The sequence below is a fragment of the Tachyglossus aculeatus genome, chromosome 13 (assembly GCF_015852505.1).
Source record: "Tachyglossus aculeatus isolate mTacAcu1 chromosome 13, mTacAcu1.pri, whole genome shotgun sequence".
Taxonomy (NCBI): Eukaryota; Metazoa; Chordata; class Mammalia; order Monotremata; family Tachyglossidae; genus Tachyglossus; species Tachyglossus aculeatus.
In genome coordinates this window covers 5,590,587-5,610,193 of record NC_052078.1, presented here as the reverse complement: position 1 = coordinate 5,610,193, position 19,607 = coordinate 5,590,587, and the positions used below count along the sequence as shown (strand labels likewise).

The following is a 19,607-nucleotide window of genomic DNA, read 5'->3' as shown; positions in this document are numbered from 1 at the left end:
CATGTAACCCCACCTTTAACCTTTAAAGAAATAAGCTTACTTAGATGTGGGCCTTTTCCCCTAGGAAACGGAGGAGAATCTACTAGGTGCTTTACGGGGAAGACAGCATCCTGTAAAGCTGTAGTTGGAAGCGCCTCAGGACTTCTCATCAAAAAGAAATGGAATCTCCCATCAGGAAGATGAAGGGTGAAACTTCAGTACCAAGAGCCTGCACAGAAGAAGGATTCTAGTGATATTGACTTGGGCAGCGCCACTAGCTTTCTCCCATCTCTGCCAGCCATGCCCACGATGGGACAGATGAATAGGCAGACAGTAGTGCAGCACATTGCGAATTTCATGAACAGCCTTTGCCCACACTAACAACGCGGAGAGCCAGGACTAGAACCTTCCCAGGGCAGCGCTCCTTCTACTGGGCCACGGGGCTCAATAAGAAAAAAGGAAGAAGAAATGAATTTGGAAAGCTGAGGCTCAGTGAAAGCGGGACGTGATAATACTGGAGCAAGTATTCAGTTTTTGAGGACAGATTCATTGCCGCAGCAAAGGAGAAACTTTCTGGGCAAAAGGCAATTTCAAGTGTAGCACAATAACGAGTATTAATGGTCCCGTACGGAGTCTGCAGGCTTCACACCTGGAACTCACACCTTGGCTTCTACACGCATCTCGGTTCAAAGCTGGAAACGATGGGACCAAGGCTCATCTGTCATTTTCAACCTGAAACTCCACTTTACAGATAGAGAGTTCAGCAAAGGTAAGAGCTCCACTCATCTGTTTCTCTGAGAAGCATCTGTAATTCTCCCATAGTTGTGCACTTTTGGAAATTGCCCACTCATTGTTGGAAAGATTATAAGCTCCTTGTAGGCAGGGAATGTGTTTACTGACTCTGTATTGTACTCTCCCAAATTCTTAGTACAGTGTTCTGCACACTGTACGTGCTCCATTAATACCAATCATTGATGGACTGAAAGATTTCCATTTCTAGCATTAACTAAGGATCACTTTTCTGGAGTAAATATTCCAATCTTAGCAAGTCAAACTGAAACACCAGCTGCAATACTAAGTAAACAGGGGTGAAATGTTTCTGTAATAGTGAATCCATATTGACCCTTAGCTTGGTGAGAGGAGGGAGAGTGCATGCACTAGAAACTGGGAAGCAGCATGGTGTAGTGGAAGGAATGTAGTCCCGGGAGTCAGAGGATCTAGGTTCTAATCCCAGCTCTGCCACTTGCCTGTTGTGTGACCTTGGGCATGTCATTCTACTCCTCTGGGCCTCATTTTCCTCATCTAGAAAATGGGGATTCAATACCTGTTCTCCCTCTTACTTAGACTGTGAGCCCCATTCAGAACAGGTACTAAGTCTGCCCTGATTGATTTGTATCTATCCCAGCACTTAAAACAGTGCTTGACACATAGGAAGTGCTCAACAAATACCATGAAAAAAACTGTAATGAAGGAGTGAATATAGGCGATTAGGAAGGTTGATTGTATGCAAGCCACTTGAAATCAAGTATGAATCAACAGGGATTTGATTAATTTAGGGCTGAGGTCTGTTATTGGGCAGGATCAAAAAAAATTAGAGCACAAGACTTTCAAAAATCTTATTTTCTGGAAGTTTTTGGGGAGGTGCCGATTACCTGATTATCCCCCCTCCACCACCCAGGGAAGAAACGGGCATTTCACTGGGTCTGATGACACTGAAGCCTTTGTCATTCAGTGGGCGGGCATGCTAAACAGGTGAGGTCATGTTAAGCTAATCAATTGGGTTGGCTGGAGTCTGCTTTTTCAATTGATATCATGTACATTCTCTGTTTCTAGTGCCAGCTTCAGTGAAAGAGCTGGATTTGATGAATGGAAGCTAAAGACTGGAGTGGAATCAAATTATGCAGGAGTAAAAGCGATTTAAAAGACACTGCCAGTTATCCTGCCCTGGTGCTATTTTTCCCTCATCTTTTGGGATGCAGATGGCAGACCAGGGCACCGTGGCTGTTTGTTATCACTCCTTTAAGAAAATCTTCTCATTGGCACCAATATTTTAGTCACAGAAATAAAATATCAAGTCTCCCCATTTTCAAAATCCCCCTAAAAAGGGTTTCTCGATTAATTCCCATGTCTTGAGTCCCTTACTCTGCACTCAGTAAATGCTCAATAAATATGGTTGATTGATTGACTGACTGTGTTTGCCTTGACCATCTTACATGTAACCCAGTTTTTAGTACAGTGCTTGGCACAATGTAACTGCTTTTTTAGGGTATTTGTTAAGCATTTACTATGTGTCAAGCACTGTTCTAAGTGCTGGACTAGATACAGATTATACAGGCTGGATGCAGACCCTGTCCCACCTGGAGATTAAGACTGTGAGACGCCTGTGGGGCATAGACTACGACCAACCTGATTAGCTGGCATCTACCCCATTGTTTCCCCCTTTTAGACTGTAAACCCACTGTTGGGTAGGGACTGTCTCTATATGTTGCCAATTTGTACTTCCCAAGCGCTTAGTACAGTGCTCTGCACATAGTAAGCACTCAATAAATACGATTGATGATGATGATGATGATTGTTTAGTGCAGTGCCTGGCACATAGTAAGCGCTTAACAAATACCATCAAATAAACAAATAAATAAATGGGGCTCATAGTCTAAGTAAATGCTTAACAAATACCACAATTATTAACATTATTATTACTAAACACTGGGGTAAATACAGGATGTTTAGGTCGGGCACAGATCCTGTCCCAAATGGGGCTTACTGTCTAAACCAGAGGGAGAACAGGGAGAGGTGACATCTTATTCTGCCCCCAGCCCTGAATCCAAGACTTGCCAGGTGATCTCAGGTGATTATCCTGGAGCCAAGCGAAGGGCTGGGAGACTTGGGCATCTTTGGTATTTGCATCCCTTCCCCAGCCAGGATTACCTGGATCAAAGGTGCTCACCTCAACCCTACCTTTTTAACTGGAGTTGGCCACAGTTGTCCCTTCACAGTGTTGTTGTGGCAGAGGGCCACACAGTGCTTTGCCCCTGAAGTGATTCAGTGAAATGAGGTCAAGGTGGGGTTGTTCATTTAGCATGAAGAATTAAAAGTTAATGTAAGTGCAAGGCAGTGTGACAGACCACAGCTCCTACTCTAAGGCAGAGGGAGAGGGTTTGGGAAGTCCAACAAGCAGAAATAACATATCTGCAGTCTTCTTTCCAGTGCTTGTCTTTTTGCCCATGAGGCATGGTTTGGGCTGTGCTTCAACCCCTTATTCAGAACCAAGAAGTCACAGCAAGCTCCCAAAAATGATGCTCCAACCTGAATTGGAAATTCTGCCCCGCAAAACTTCTGATTCTAGAAGCATGACCAACTATCTGATTTTTTTTTCTTAACACTTTCCCAGATTTTGTTTGTATGGTACTTATTATGTGCCAGGGATTGTACTAAGTGCTGGGGTAGATACATGCTAATCAGGTTGGATACAATCCATGCCCCACATGGGGCTCACATTCTTAGATCTCCTTTTACCGAGGAGGTAACTGAAGCACAGAGAAGTTAAATGATTTGTCCAAAGTCACACAGCAGACAAGTGGCGGAACAGGGATTAGAACCCAGGTCCTTTTGAATACCAGGCCCATGCTCTTTCCAATAGGCCATGCTACTTCTCTATTTCACTTTGCTACAAGCCTCTGAGGGTTGTGCTCTTTTTCCATGTGAATCTCTCAAAAGACTTAAAGAAGCTCTCCAGAGATTTCAAGGGGGGCCTTACTTCTGCTAGTATGGAAAGGTAGAAGAGTTGTTTTAAGGCCTTTGGGGTAAGTGATGTATTTTTTTCAAATCTATCAGGTAGAAAAGAATGTGCGGGATCAATCTCAGGCTGGCGGCCAAGGCTTTTCAGTCCATCATCCCTATAAAATCATGTTTCATTGCCTAATTCTATTTGCCTGATGAGTGAAAGGAGGAAATGCAGGTTGGCTCAGTTGGCTTAATATCATCCTCCCTGGGGCAGAGTCTTGGGCTCTCCTAAACCAAGCTTCGGCCTCGGCCACGGCCTGCTTTACACCTTCCCACCATAATGTCCGGCCCCATAGTGTGAAAGGAGTTTGCTAGCAACTAATTCTGCCGAGTCTGAGAGCTCACCTCCTCCAGGAGGCTTTCCCAGACTGAGCCCCTTCCTTCCTCTCCCCCTCGTCCCCCTCTCCATCCCCCCATCTTACCTCCTTCCCTTCCCCACAGCACCTGTATATATGTATATATGGTTGTACATATTTATTACTCTATTTATTTATCTATTTATTTATTTTACTTGTACATTTCTATCCTATTTATTTTATTTTGTTGGTATGTTTGGTTCTGTTCTCTGTCTCCCCCTTTTAGACTGTGAGCCCACTGTTGGGTAGGGACTGTCTCTATGTGTTGCCAATTTGTACTTCCCAAGCGCTTGGTACAGTGCTCTGCACATAGTAAGCACTCAATAAATACGATTGATTGATTGATTGATTGAGTCCGTGTTCCATTTTACCTCCGTCTAGTTCTGCTCAAATGGAACCCCCCGCTTCTTGCCAAGCTTGGGCCTCGGCCAGTTTCTCGTGTTTCCGTGGGGACGAGGACTGTTTGTTTGTGGCTGCACAACTGCAATGCAACAGGGACGCCCCAACCAACACCGATCAATACTGAAGAACCTTCTAAGAAAATAGCACTTTGCTTTATGGCAGGGACTGGGTCTGTTCTTGAACATTAGCCTAAAGTGGGCAGGGAACGTGTCTACCGACTCCATTGTTCTGAACTCTTCTCAAGCGCTTAATACAGTGCTTGGTGCACAGTAAGAGCTCAATAAATACCATTTTTGATGACGATGTTGCCCTGCAAACAAAGCCAAACACCCCTCGTTGACTAACTGCCTCTAGGAAACTGCAACAAGAGAACAGTAGTCTTAGTAATAACTGGACAGTTGAGGAAATCTTCTCTAGAGAGGGAAGGAGAGAGAGAAGGAAACAGAGAGAGAGAGAGAGAGAGAGAAATAGTAAGTGCTCAATAAGTATAATTGATCTTGTTGCAGGGACCTCAAAACCTAGTCAATGGGAGACTATGCCTATGTTATTAAATATGCCAAGAAGCATAGAATAACTCCTGGCTCCAACTTTTGAAGATCAAATCTCCTATTAAAAATGATAGATGAGCTTCGATCCTGTCCCACTATCCTTTAAATGGTGGCTGGGCACCCTTCTGGTCTGCATGCCTCTGAAATCGATCAATCAGTGGTATTTACTGAACACTTATGAGTGTAAAGCTTTATACTGAGGGCTTGTGAGAGGACAATAAAAGCAACGCATATGTTCCCTGCCCTCAAAAAGCCTACAATCTTATGATTGTCCAGATCATGCCATGTACACGTAAAATTTTCTAGTTGGGAAGATGGGCTCTGGAAGGCCCGATACCCAGAACAGCAATGAGAAGGATCCAGGGTGAAGAATAATAGTTTCATCAACTTCGTTCATCTCTTTTCTAGACAGGCAAAGCTTAAACTCCTTCGTTCTATTTCCCTTCCATATAGACTGACTGACAAACAATCCAGCATTCAGCAATCAGAGAAGCGGCGTGGCTTAGTGGAAAGAGCCCAGGCTTGGGAGTCAGAGGTCATGGGTTCTAATCCCAGCTCTGCCACGTGTCTGCTGTGTGACCTTGGGCAAGCCACTTAACTTCTCTGTGCCTTAGTTACCTCATCTGTAAAATGGGGATTAAGACTGTGGGCCCCACGTAAGACGACCTGATTACCTTGTATCTTCCTGAGCGCTTAGAACAGTGCTTGGCACATAGTAAGCGCTTAACAAGTACCATAATTATTATTATTATTAAAGGGACTATTTAGCATGACTAGAACCCAGTAGCAGGAGCCTTCGGAAGCCTCCTGAAATGATCAGGATGAGCTGTGAAGTTCGTGAGACCTCTGCTTGTCAAAATGGTTACATATAGAGAAGTGCCCCGTTCTATCAACAGTATAATCCTACAGTAGCTCTCCATTCATTCATTCAATCGTATTTATTGAGCGTTTACTGTGTGCAGAGCACTGCACTAAGCGCTTGGGAAGTACAAGCCCTCATAATATGTGTTCTCCAAAATGAACATAGGGAGGCCTAATGGTCTGCTCTCAGGACAACAATTCAAGAGTTGATTGATGCTAGATCCAGGTACGTGGCCTTAAGTAATTTAGGGACCCTTAGGCCTCACTATCTCATCTTGCAGAACTGAAAAAAAGAATACTTATCCAGTTTCCTGGTTTAATTAGTATTTGTGAATTGCTCTCGGAAAACCAAAAAAAAAAAAGAATTTTTAAATGCTAAAGATTATATAATATGTTCACTACAAAGTTTCACGTTAAGCTACAGGGGCAAATACTGACTTGAGATTTGAACATTTGCCAGGTGAACCGCAGAGGTAGGTTCTGAGGGAGAACAGCACATCCAATCTACCCTGTGAATGCACCCTACCCCGGTGACGTTAGTCAGGATGTCATCAATCCATCAGTGGTATTTATTGAGTGCTTCTTGTGTGCACAGCCCTGCGCGAAGTGCTTGGGAGAGTACAGTGCAAAAGAGTCAGTAAACAGGTTCACTTCCCACAAGGAGCTTACAGTCCAAATGGGGAGGCGGGCATTAAAATAAATTGAAGATATGTACATAAGTGCTGGAGGGTTGAGGGTGGGGTAAGTATTAAGCATTTAGATACAAGTGCCTAGGCAGTGCAGAAGGGAGGGGGATAGGGAGAATGAGCCTCTTGGAAGAGATGCGATTTTAATAGGGATTTGAAGCTGAGGAGAGCAGTGGTCTGTCAGATACGAAGGGAGAGAGAGTTCCATGCTGGAGGGAGGACATGAGCAAGGGATCAGCAGCGAGATAGATGTGTTAGAGGAATGAAGTGTGCGGACTGGGTTGTAGAAGTAAATCAGTGATGAAAGGCAGGAGGGGGTGAGCTAATTGAGTTCTTCAGTGCCAATGGTGAGGAGTTTCTGTTTGATGCCGAGGTGGATGGGCAACCACTGGAAATTCTTGAAGAGTGAGGAGTCATGAACTGAATGTTTTTTGAGAAAAATGATCTGGAGAGCAGATGAAGTAAGGAGAGACAGGAGGCAGAGAGGTCAGCAAGGAGGTGATGCAGTAGTAGCAGTTTGGATGGAGAGAAAAGAGCAGATTTTAGCAATGTTGTGAAGGTAGAACCGACAGGATTTCATAGATTGAATATGTGGGTTGAATGAACGAGACAAGTTGAGTATAAATGCCAAAGTTATGAGTTTGGGAAACAGAGAGGATAGCGGTGTTGTCCACAGTGATTGGAAAGACAGAGGCTCCCCCGAGCTCTCAGCAAGATGAAGTTCTCCTAATCCAGCTTGGGAGATTTGTTGAGCAAGATCTCAACTCTGTCTCAGATGCTTTATACTGACTTTAGGAAAATGTCTTACCTTGGGCTGGTCCACTTCCTTTGATGTACCTGGGGAAAAAATCTGTTTGTCTGTCTCTGGTTGATTCTGAGTTCAGAAAGAGGGTTGTAGATTTCAGCTAGAAAAGAGGGAAATACAGTGAAGGTAACTAATAGGGGTAGAAACACACACTGCATGCACTCCATACACACTGCGTACCCCTGGCAATGTGGGGGAAATGGGTGAAGGGACTGATTACAGTATTTTTTTCCATCCTGAAGCATCTGATGATAGGGATCCATCTTAAATCTAGAAGCATCCTGAATTTGGACTAAATACCTGTGTGAAGGCCTCTCCATCACAACTGCTACCACGTTAACCCAAGCACTTATCCTATCCCATCTTGACTACTGACCTCCCTGCCTCCTGTCTCTCTCTACTCCAGTCCATACTTCACTCTGCTGTCCAGATCATTTTTCCACAGAAAAGGTCAGTCCATGTTTCCCTACTCCTCAAGAACCTCCTGTGGTTGCCCATCCACATCCGCATCAAACAGAAAATCCTTCCCATTGGTTTTAAAGCCCTCAGTGACCTCGCCCCCTTCTATCATCATCATCAATCGTATTTATTGAGCACTTACTATGTGCAGAGCACTGTACTAAGCGCTTCTACCTCACCTCTCTGCTCTCCTATTACAGCCCAGCTCACCCACTTCACTCCTCTATTGCCAACCTACTCACTGTACCTGGATCTCATCTATCTCACTGCCGAACAATTGCCCACATCCTGCCTCTGCCCTGGAACACCCTCCCTTTTAATATCCAACAGACAGTGACTCTCCCCACCTTCAAAGCCTTATGAAAGACACATCTCCAAGAGCCTTCCCTGACTAAACCCTCATTTCTTCTTCTTCCACTCCCTCCTGTGTCACCCTTGCACTTGGATTTGCACGCTTTATTCACCCCTCCCTCAGCCCCACAGCACTTACTGTCCACATCTGCAATTTATTCATTTATATTAATGTCTGTCTCCCCCTCCAGACTTTAAGCTCATGGTGGGCAGGGAATTTGTCTACCAATTACGTTGTATTGTACTCTCCCAACCGCATAGTACAGTGTTCTGCACACAGTAAGCACTCAATAAATATGATTGACTAGAATTCATTACTATCCAAACTGAAAGTTGAAAGAGAAGGGAATCTCCTAATTCAGAAGACCCACCCACAACTGTTTCAGAGTAGTACGTGACGATTATTTATCCACCTTTCCAGTGGAAAGAACAGGGATTCAAGACTTAAATTGCAGAAAGGTCTGAGGCTTTAGGAAAAAAACTTGATGGTGGTTCTAGGTGTGAGAGGTCGGAAAATAGAATCTCCTTCTCTGGTGACCTTAAGGAATGAAGGGGAAACCATCTTTCTAGGATAATTTGGAATGGATATTTTTCGAAATTACCACTTAAAAACCCCGAACAGTTGAACTTGACCCTCCAAGAGAAGGGAGGAATTCTGAGAGATGCAAAATAGTGAATGGAGTCTTAGTCTCCTCTAGTCAGCAAAGAGGGCAGGGATCATACTTATCTACTGTATGGTATTGTACTTTCCCAAGGGCTTGGTACAGTGCTCTGTACTCAGTAAATACCCCTGATTGATAGGAGAAAGAGACCAAGAAGAAATCTAAAGCAGTCAAGAAAGCAGGCCGATTAAGCTCCTCTTCCTCAAGTAAAGCAACGTTTGCAGAGATGGAGAAGGTGAGAGAGAGAGACAGCCCAATAGACTCAACCACACTTCTGCCTTGGGGCTGCCACAGAAATTGCTGCTAGAGGTGGATGAGCCAGGCCCAAGGCGAGGATGCATCAGGGCCTGAGCAGAGCCTCTGTCCTGGCGCTTGCTAGCTTCTGACCCCGCCTCATTACACTGCTGAGGAATAAACGTTTGACTTTGCCCCGCACCATCCCAGTCTTCAGGGGCAGTCATCCCCATCTCCCTCCTGCCCCCCCAAAGGTGACACCCCTCGTCCAGCTCCACCATGGACTCGGGGCAGCTGAGGAGGCCCAAGAAGGATTACAAAGCAGGAGTCTCCCAACATCCCACCTCCTGCCCTGCTCAGGGGAGCTCCGAAACATGGCCTTGCCGTGAAATTCTCCGTGGAAAAACTGCAGCCTTGGGAGGCCATAAAGGTTAGAAAGTATTGGATGTGATGACATCTTTTCAGTTTAATTTCCCACAGAATGTCCCATCCAAAGGGGCATCCCTCCTTTCATCATCATCATCAATCGTATTTATTGAGCGCTTACTATGTGCAGAGCACTGTACTAAGCGCTTGGGAAGTACAAATTGGAAAAATTTTGTGTCAGCACTCTTAGGCGATCTATTCTAAACCCTCCTAGGTATTTACAATCTTTTTTCAACTCTCATACCAGAGAGGGGATTAGAACCCAGGCCTCCAGCCTTTCAAGGCTGTTACTTTCCCTCTGAGCCACCACAGGCCCGATTCTCTCATTCCCAGTAAACTCGAGGCAACTAGATCTGCAGAGAACATTACCGGCCCCGAGACAGGACATTAGGCGAAAGGACATTCTCTTTTTTTTCCAAAGGTTAATCCTGCAAAAAAAACAGGACAGCGGTCACTGGAGCCCTCAGGCGACACAGACAGGCAGTGTCGTTTTTTTATTAAAGCCCCAAAAAGAAATAAATGGCAGTGACTCACCTTAAAGGAAATGGAATGTAGAGACACAGATATAACTGTGTAATAAGTTGTTTCGTCGAGCCCTTTAAAAAAAAAGGAGCTCTCCAGTGTTCCCATTTTTTCCTTTGTTATGGTTAGCATTTCTGGCTCCTGCTTGATCCCGGGGGGGTGGGTGGGTTGGCTAAAAGGCAATTTTCCCCATCCCCCTTTCCAAGGGTGGCAAAGAAGGACAAACAGAATCTGGCTCTGAGTAAATTTAGTTCCCTGACCCCGGGGTCTCTCTCTGCCTTCTACCCTGAAAACCCAACCCACCAGGAGGCCAGGAGCTCTTGCCCTGGGTGCGTTAGCCCAGTCCAATCCCAAAGGAAAAGTGTGGTGAGGCCATTGAAATGGCCTCATGTTGCCCCAGCGAGGAAGATTTGCTTCCCTCTAAAAAACTTCAGACTAAAAAATTTTGAGGCAGGGGCCACCATTAAAAAGGGCCTGGCAAACTGGGGGGCTGCAGGTGGGTCCTTGCACTTGGCACTGGGGTCCTAGTTCCTATTTGTGCCCACCAGTCGCCCATCTACATACTGCCCTCCTCTGATCCTCCAAGGCCCTATTGTCCAACTTGTAGATTACTATCATTATTATTATTATTAATAGTATTCATTAAGTGCTTACTCTATACCAGACACTGTACTAAGTGCTGGGGTAGATAGAAGCTAATCAAGTTAGATGCAGTTCATGTCCCACATGGGGCTCAGTCTTAATACCCGTTTTACAGATGAGATAAGTGAGGCACAGAGAAGTGAAGTGACCTGTCCAAGCTCATGGAAGTGGCAATAGTTGTAAGGGAAGAGTTGTATTAGTGATAAAACTTTGCTTAATGGTCAGTTAGAGCTATAAAGAAAAAACTACCCCGCACACTGGCAAAATGGGAAGGTTAAATGCCTGTTCTGATTTTCAGGAGTTTAAGGGAGGGACACTTTGGGGACGGTTCACTCAAGGATGGGAAAGCAACTGAGAAGCAGCATGGCTCAGTGGAAAGAGCACGGGCTTTGGAGTCAGAGGTTATGGGTTCAAATTCCGCTCCGCCGCTTGTCAGCTGTGTGACTTGGGGCAAGTCACTTAGCTTCTCTGGGCCTCAATTACCTCATCTGTAAAATGGGGATTCAGACTGAGCCCCCTGTGGGACAACCTGATCACCTTGTAACCTCCCCAGCGCTTAGAACATCATCATCATCAATCGTATTTATTGAGCGCTTACTATGTGCAGAGCACTGTACTAAGCGCTTGGGAAGTACAAATTGGCAACATATAGAGACAGTCCCTACCCGACAGTGGGCTCACAGTCTAAAAGGGGGAGACAGAGAACAAAACCAAACATACTAACAAAATAAATAGAATAGATATGTACAAGTAAAATAAATAAATAAATAAATAGAGTAATAAATATGTACAAACATATATACATATATACAGGTGCTGTGGGGAAGGGAAGGAGGTAAGTGCTTTGTACATAGTAAGTGCTTAATAAATGCCATCTTCATCATCAGCAGCAGCATCATCATCACACAGCAGCCAAGTGGAAAAGCCAGGACTCGAACCCTGTGCTCTATCCATTAGGGAACACTGCTTCTCTGACTATCCAGGCCCTCCTTCTCCTCTACCTCCCTTTGGCCACCCACGTTTTGGCGATTTTGTTGTACCTGTACCAGAGCAGGATAGGAGATGAAACTCAAAATACACATTTCTGTTGGGCAGTTGGGTGAAACCTGTGATTACGGTGATGCTTTTGAGTGATCTTGAGGAGCAGCATGGCGTAGTGGATAGAGCACGGGTCGTGGGTTCTAATCCCAGCTCCACCACTTGTCTTGCTGGGTGGCCTCTGAGCAAATCATTTCATTTCTCTGCGCTTCAGCCACCCCATCTGTAAAATGGGGATGTGTCCAACCTGATTTGCTTGTATACACCCAGCTCTCAGTACAGTGCCTGGCACATGATGATGATGATGATGATGGCATTTGTTAAGCGCTTACTATGTGCAAAGCACTGTTCTAAGCACCGGGGGAGGTTACAAGGTGATCAAGTTGTCCCACAGGGGGCTCAGTTTTAATCCCCATTTCACAGATGAGGTAACTGAGGCACAGAGAAGTGAAGTGACTTGCCCAAAGTCACACAGCTGACAGTGGGCAGAACTGGGATTTGAACCCATGATCTCTGACTCCAAAGCCCGGGCTCTTTCCACCGAGCCACGCTGCTTCTCCATCATCAATCGTATTTATTGAGCGCTTACTATGTGCAGAGCACTGTACTAAGCGCTTGGGAAGTACAAATTGGCAACATATAGAGACAGTCCCTACCCAGCAGTGGGCTCACAGTCTAAAAGGGGGAGACAGCGAACTAAACCAAACATACTAACAAAATAAAATAAATAGAATCCAAGTAAGCGCTTAACAAATACCATTATCATTATTATTATTATTGGCATTATTATTATCTAGAACATTTTAAATATGCAACCTGGCCTAAAGAGTGTTGCGAGCAGGTTTTGCTACCATCTAGTGACAGAACTGTTTGATTGAACCCCCTTCTGATCGTGTCTTTTGACCGGACTGAAAAAGTCCCCGATTTGCTTACCAATCTCGTAGCAGGGACCCAGGGTAACAAACAAGACGGGTCCGTTGCCCAGAAGCTACCCCTCTCCCCCTCAGCAAGAAGAAGAGGATTAAGAGAAATCTTAATCCTTGGAGAAAAGAAGAAGTCATGTTGAGCCCTTCAAGGCCCTACTGAGAGCTCACCTCCTCCAGGAGGCCTTCCCAGACTGAGCCCCTTCTCTCCTCTCCCCCTCGTCCCCCTCTCCATCCCTCCATCTTACCTCCTTCCCTTCCCCACAGCACCTGTATATATGTATATATGGTTGTACATATTTATTACTCTATTTATTTATTTATTTATTTATTTTACTTGTACATTTCTATCCTATTTATTTTATTTTGTTGGTATGTTTGGTTCTGTTCTCTGTCTCCCCCTTTTAGACTGTGAGCCCACTGTTGGGTAGGGACTGTCTCTATGTGTTGCCAATTTGTACTTCCCAAGCGCTTAGTACAGTGCTCTGCACATAGTAAGCGCTCAATACGATTGATTGATTGATTGATTGATTGACTGTCTCTATATGTTGCCAACTTGTACTTCCCAAGCGCTTAGTACAGTGCTCTGCACAAAGTAAGTGCTCAATAAATACAATTGATTGATTGATTGATTGATTGAGCCAAGAGACACTGGGTAGAAGAGAAGTACTGGAATAATAATGTTATTTGTTAAGTGTTGCAGTGTTGCCTCTGTGCCAATCACTTTGCTACGTGCTGATAATCAGATCAGATACAGTGTCTTCCCCACATGGTGCGCACAGTCTTAGTAAGAGGGAAAATAGGTATTGGATCCCCGTTTTGAGGGAACTGATGAGAAGAAGCTAAGTGACTTGCCCAGGGTCATACAGCAGGCAAGTGACAGAATCTAGATTAAAACCCAGGTCCTCTGTCTCCCCAGGCTTGTGTCCTTTCCACTAGGCCATGCTCCAGGCAATATTTAGGAGTGATGCTACAGGATGGGACTACTGAACACCACTGTCAGTGCCCCCATGGGAGGGTATTTAGTTCTGCCAGAGAAACACTTTCGTGTCGGGAAACAGGAGGACTGATTCCTCAAGGACTAATTTGGGCATCTAGAATCCCATCTTCCCTATCACAGAATGGAAACTTAAAAAGAGGGCTATGTTTTCATGTACCCAGGTACATTTCCTATTTATAGCAACAGTGAGTCTGACAACTGTTACCCTTCTAGTTGTATTTCACATTTCTTCCTTCAAATTAATGATGATATTTTTTACTCTCTGATTTCCAAATGCCATACTTCGGATGTATATTCTGGGTTTCTGCTTAAATACATTTGCAGATAATTTAGTGCTCAATTTAACCAGAATGTAGTCCCAGAATTCCTACCCCATCAATTATTTATTTCTTACAAATGTGAAGATCAGAAAGAAAATATATGTATTTTTCATTTTGACGTTTGGTCAGAGGAGAGCTGTGAGAGACGAAAATCATTACCGACAAATCCCAAGAATGTCATCAGGTGGGAAGGGAGCTTGACTGGACAACCAGTCAATTAGGATTAGGGTTTAGGGTTAGGGTTACAATTGGTCGCTTGAACCGAACGTAAGGGCCAAAGCCTGATCCTAAACTTATGGGGAAATAGGTCTGGGTCACACACCTCTAACTCTGGGCAGAGCAGTGGTGACTTTACACAGGGTAAACAAAACTGATCCTTTGCCCATAAGAACAGATGACTTCAGAATGATTTTAAGAGCCAGAAAGTCTGGGCTCCCAGCAAAAAGAATTTCCATTTCCACCTCTGTTTGCAGGTCTAAAAAGGTTTCTACAAATCATGATCTAAGGAATTTGCGCTCTCTCTGGGAAACCTTTTCTCTTTTGTTGGGTAGATTTGTAACTTGGGCTACTCTCAGATAATAATAATAATAATAATGATGGCATTTATTAAGCGCTTACTATGTGCAAAGCACTGTTCTAAGCGCTGGGGAGGTTACAAGGCGATCAGGTTGTCCCACGTGGGGCTCACAGTCTCAATCCCCATTTTACAGATGAGGGAACGGAGGCCCAGAGAAGTTAAGTGACTTGCCCAAAGTCACACAGCTGACAAGTGGCGGAGCCGGGACTTGAACCCATGACCTCTGACTCCAAAGCCCGGGCTCTTTCCACTGAGCCACGCTGCTTCTCTATGCACAGTATCAACAACAATCAAAAGAAGAGAATTTTTAAATGTCAAGCAGACATGTGAAGGAAGAACTAATCTAATTATTTTACATCTACATCTTTTTTACAGTTTAGCACATAGGCTGTGCGCTTAATAAATGCCATTATGATGGTTATTATTAACTCATGTTTCTGCTTTAGGTACTTGGGTCTGTGTGTCAGTCTTCTATATTTAGAATGGTTGTAGTTGGAGGCCAATAACCATTCTAAACATGCATTTACCACTATTACCACTTAGCTCAGTGTGCTCCCTCAAGGAGTTTTCAGCCCTATGGGGGTTGCCTTGCTCCTTGCAGACATTCCCTCAATCAAAGGTCCCCAGGGAGTGTGGAAAGAACAGAGTAGAGCAAGGAAGGTCAAACTTAAAGGCTGGAAAGGATATTCAGAGAGGCTGAAGGCAGCGCGGCATAGTGCAAGTCAGAGGTCATGGGTTCTAATCCCGGCTCCTCCACTTGTCAGCTGTGTGACTTTGGCCAAGTCATTGACTTCTCCGGACCTCAGTTACCTCATCTGTAAAATGGGGATTAAGACTGTGAGCCCACGTGAGACAACCCGATCACCCTGTATCTCCCCCAGTGCTTAGAACAGTGCTCGGCACATAGTAAGCGTTTAACAAATGCCATCATCATCATTATTATTATTAATAGCCCACCTCCTTAGTGTTGTGATTCATGGCTGGTCTCTGTGATGTTCTTAACTGCCTTGGAAAATGAGGTCAGGCTGAGCTCAACTGATACAAGTCCAATGAATTTGGGTTTGGGGAATAAAGGTAGGTTATTTTCCATTTGAAATCCTACCCAGGGCCTCTCTTTTCCTCATCGAGAGTGTGTTGACTTTTCTTTTGGGCGTAAGTCTTTTGACAGTCCTACAGCTCCTGAAATTTCATGTCTTTTGTGGAAAATTATTTCACAGCCTGCAGATTCTACTACTTTGTAGGATCAGATTTGGAGGAGAGGGAGTTTGTACACTTGCCCAAGACTTTGGAGTGATGGGTACATACGGAATAAATATGATAAAACATGCTATTCCAATGTCAAATTAATGGATTAAAATAAAATAAATTTATGAGGAATAAAGTAAATCAGCTGGAAGAGCAGAAGACGGATTTTAACCAATTTATTTGTAAGTATAGTCTTGAGTGTTTTCTTAGGTCTGAAATAACTATCTGCCTCGGCCAATTATAGATTAGTGTCTGCACAAAAATAAGAGGATAAAGAAGGAAAAGGAGGAAACTGAATTGGATGTCAGGAAACCCAAATCTCAATGATGGAACGCCAGTAGGTACGAAACAGAATCTAGAAACTACAAAATATTTCTGGAGCTACAAGTGTGAACTCAAGCTAAAGTCCTCAAGAAAGAGAAGAAGGGTCATCACAGTCATGGTTATTTTCCATTTGAAATCCTACTCACAGATACCAGTCACTGAAATGCATGACATGTCAGGTGTTATTCTGAGCTCATAAAATAGCTTCATGATGTCTTAGGGAACATGTGGCTGAAATCCTCCTATGCCTCCTGAACCTAGAGGGCTTCTCAGAGGTCACTAGTCAGCCTCAGTTGCTCCAGAGTCATTGTGTTTTCCTCCGAGGATCCTCTGAACACAGGCACCACTTGAGAACCGTGGAACTTGGCCACAGGATCTGAGGCACAGAGAGAGAGTGGAAGCTTAAAATAAAAACCCCAGGCATGTTTATATGTATATATGTTTGTACATATTTGTTACTCTATTTATTTTACTTGTACATATCTATTCTATTTATTTTATTTTGTTAGTATGTTTGGTTTTGTTCTCTGTCTCCCCCTTTTAGACGGTGAGCCCACTGTTGGGTAGGGACTGTCTCTATATGTTGCCAACTTGGACTTCCCAAGCGCTTAGTACAGTGCTCTGCACACAGTAAGCGCTCAATAAATACGATCGATGATGATGATGATAGTGCCATATCAGTACCAGATTGGGGACAAACCAGCTGAAAACTAGACTATGCCGTATCAAACCTGATAAATGGCCATCCTAAGCCTACCTCAGTTTTCACCTGCCCCGAGCCAGAATTTCACAGCCTTTCATTGAAATTGATATTGTTCCTTGGGAAACACAAAAACTCCTGAAAACGACTGTTCCACTGGGAATGCTAAACTGAGCCCTTCAAGCCCTCAAAGCAGACAAATTCAGTTCACGATAGTTTCCTCTCTCGGCCTCTCAACTAAAGCTGCTGCCACTAAAACAGAGAACCCAGAACTGCCGTAATATGTTTCCAGAAACTGACAGCTGGGTCAATAAGGCCACCTCCTCACTAGGACATGGAATGATCCTTTCTCAACGGCACAATTTGGTCCTATGAGACGCTTCGATTTCATTAGTGTGTGTGACCTCAAATTAAACTGTTTTGAGTTCCTGAAAGTGAGTCGCTTCAGAGCAATTAGGCTGTTGCCTAAACTTGCCCAGAGAGAGACACCCAAAAAACTTACTATAAACTCAGAGCTTAGTCAGTGAGAAGTTTTCTGTTTTTCCTCTTCACCCCTGACTTTGAATGGTTACAGCTCTGATTAGAACATCATCCCTTTCCTTCTATTCTGTGCCTCCTTTTTGTCCTTCATACTGAGTTCTTGCCTTCTGTACTTGCAGTTCACGATGTAGATCTAGAGTAACTCTTTTGATGGCGCTTGCTGAACTGATCTCTGGATTACTGCCCGGCTTTTGATCGGGACCAATGCTGATGCTGCATTTATCTCGCTAGAACAAACTTTTTTTTAAAAGAACTTTTAGTCCGTATGAGAGGTGGTGTTCTTTCAGCAGGTAATTCCAAACCATTCAACACAGGAAAACCCATGTGAATTGGTGTGTGTCTAATGGATCTTAGTTGTTACTGACACGCAATATTCCCTAGGAACTGAGCAGAGTCCAAGAAACTCAGATTGCCTAGAGCTGCAATTTCAACACCTTCCCTCTCAAATATTGATTTTTCTGTGGGTATGCACACGTTTGCCCCAATATTGGCTAAAAGATATTGTGTAAATCGGTGCAAAGTGTTCCCTTGGCCTATTTACTGTGAGCACTGGATGTACAAGGGGACATCAAATCCCGCAGTTAGAGGGGCATCCTCCCGTGATGTCCTCTCCTGCTCCCTGAGGACACCTTGTTTTCTTGGCACTGCTGAGAACTTCTGGGCTCCCCAACACCAATAAGCGTTCAACCGATACCATTAATTGAGTCACTGATATGTCTACACTAGCCAAGTGAGTTTTTAAGTTTGCAATTTTATTCCTTTGAAGCAATCTGGGTGAGGAGGGAAGTTAGAGGAGAAAAGAGCAGGAAATGAAGTTCACAGTTTTCGAAAGCAACCAATTAAATGTAGACTAGGTGAACATAAAATCCAGCTCTTGAGCGTGCCCAAAATGACAGAGCCACAAAGGAATTTGCGTGAGGTGAGAGAGAAAAGAAAGGCAGGAGATTGAGTCGTTTCTGTGGAGATGAAAGGAACCTTTTCCCTTATGCAAGGGGAACCAGCATCCTCCTTTTCGTGTAGACCCAAGCAGCTGCCTCCGAGATTTTTTCAATGATTTCTGGCCAGTGAACTATCCCAAAAGCTATTTTAGTTTAACCCATGAAAGGGATCTCTGAAACACTAAGCGCTCTTTGTGGCATAGCAGGTGGCTTCCAGGATCATTTAAATTCTCAATCGGAATGAAAAGAGAATCTTGATCATTAAAAAAAATGTACAAGTCGGGGCTCCAAATGTCAAGACCGTCAAGGAAAAAGCCTCGTTTATTTCTGGGTTGATGATTCCAAGAATGAAACCCTTAGGAATGAGAAGCAGCGTGGCTCAGTGGAAAGAGCCCGGGCTTTGGAGTCAGAGGTCACGGGTTCAAATCCCGGCTCTGCCACTTAGCTGGGTGACTTTGGGCAAGTCACTTCACTCTCTGTGCCTCAGTTACCTCATCTGTAAAATGGGGATTAAGACTGTGAGCCCCACGTGGGACAACCTGTTCACCTTGTAATCTCCCCAGCACGTAGAACAGTGCTTTGCACATAGCGCTTAATAAATGCCATTATTATTATTATTAATACCGGAAACAGGGTACTCATAATAACACCTTGTCACACACCAAAAAAAAAAAAATAGTCGTTAATGCTGCCGCTGCAAAAGAAAACAAGATTGATGGGGTCTCTGCATTTACTATTCTACTTATTTTATTTTGTTAATATGTTTTGCTTTGTTGTCTGCCTCCCCCTTCTAGACTGTGAGCCCGCTGTTGGGTAGGGACCGTCTCTATCTGTTGCCAACTTGGACTTCCCAAGCGCTTAGTACAGTGCTCTGTGCACAGTAAGCGCTCAGTAAATACGATCGAATGAATGACTGAATCTCCCTAGGAGACCAACACTAGGGGCAGCGGAAAAGCGAGAGGTCCAGCTGTCCGGCTGAGGGGGCTGGGGAGTGGGACTGGGAGTGCGCATGCTCGAGGCCCGCCCTTCCGCCGCCCGGGCCGGCTAAGGCGCAGTGCGCATGCTCGAGGTCCTCCCCTTCGCCGCCCGGGCCGGCTAGGGCGTAGCGCGCATGCTCCAGCCCCCCCTCTCCATGCTTCCAGCCCCCATGATCCTCCCCTTCTCCTGCTAGGGCGCGGCGCGCATGCTCGAGGTCCTCCCCTTTGCCGCCCGGGCCGGCTAGGGCGTAGCGCGCATGCTCGAGGTCCGTCTCCTCGCCGCCCGGGCAGGCTAGGGCGCAGGGCGCA

General features: G+C 44.7%; 1 protein-coding gene across 1 annotated transcript in view; it reads right to left on the bottom strand.

Annotated features, from left to right (window-relative positions):
• Window positions 1-9,941, bottom strand: part of ACTR3B (actin related protein 3B) — a 73,113-nt gene extending 63,172 nt beyond the window's left edge. The window contains exons 1-2 of the mRNA XM_038755876.1: window positions 9,922-9,941; window positions 7,424-7,520 (exon numbers count right to left, since the gene is read on the bottom strand). Coding sequence (XP_038611804.1) covers window positions 7,424-7,520; window positions 9,922-9,940 — 116 coding nt within the window. The 5' untranslated portion in view covers window position 9,941. The remainder of the gene's footprint in view (window positions 1-7,423; window positions 7,521-9,921) is intronic.
• Window positions 9,942-19,607: the final 9,666 nt, after the last annotated feature.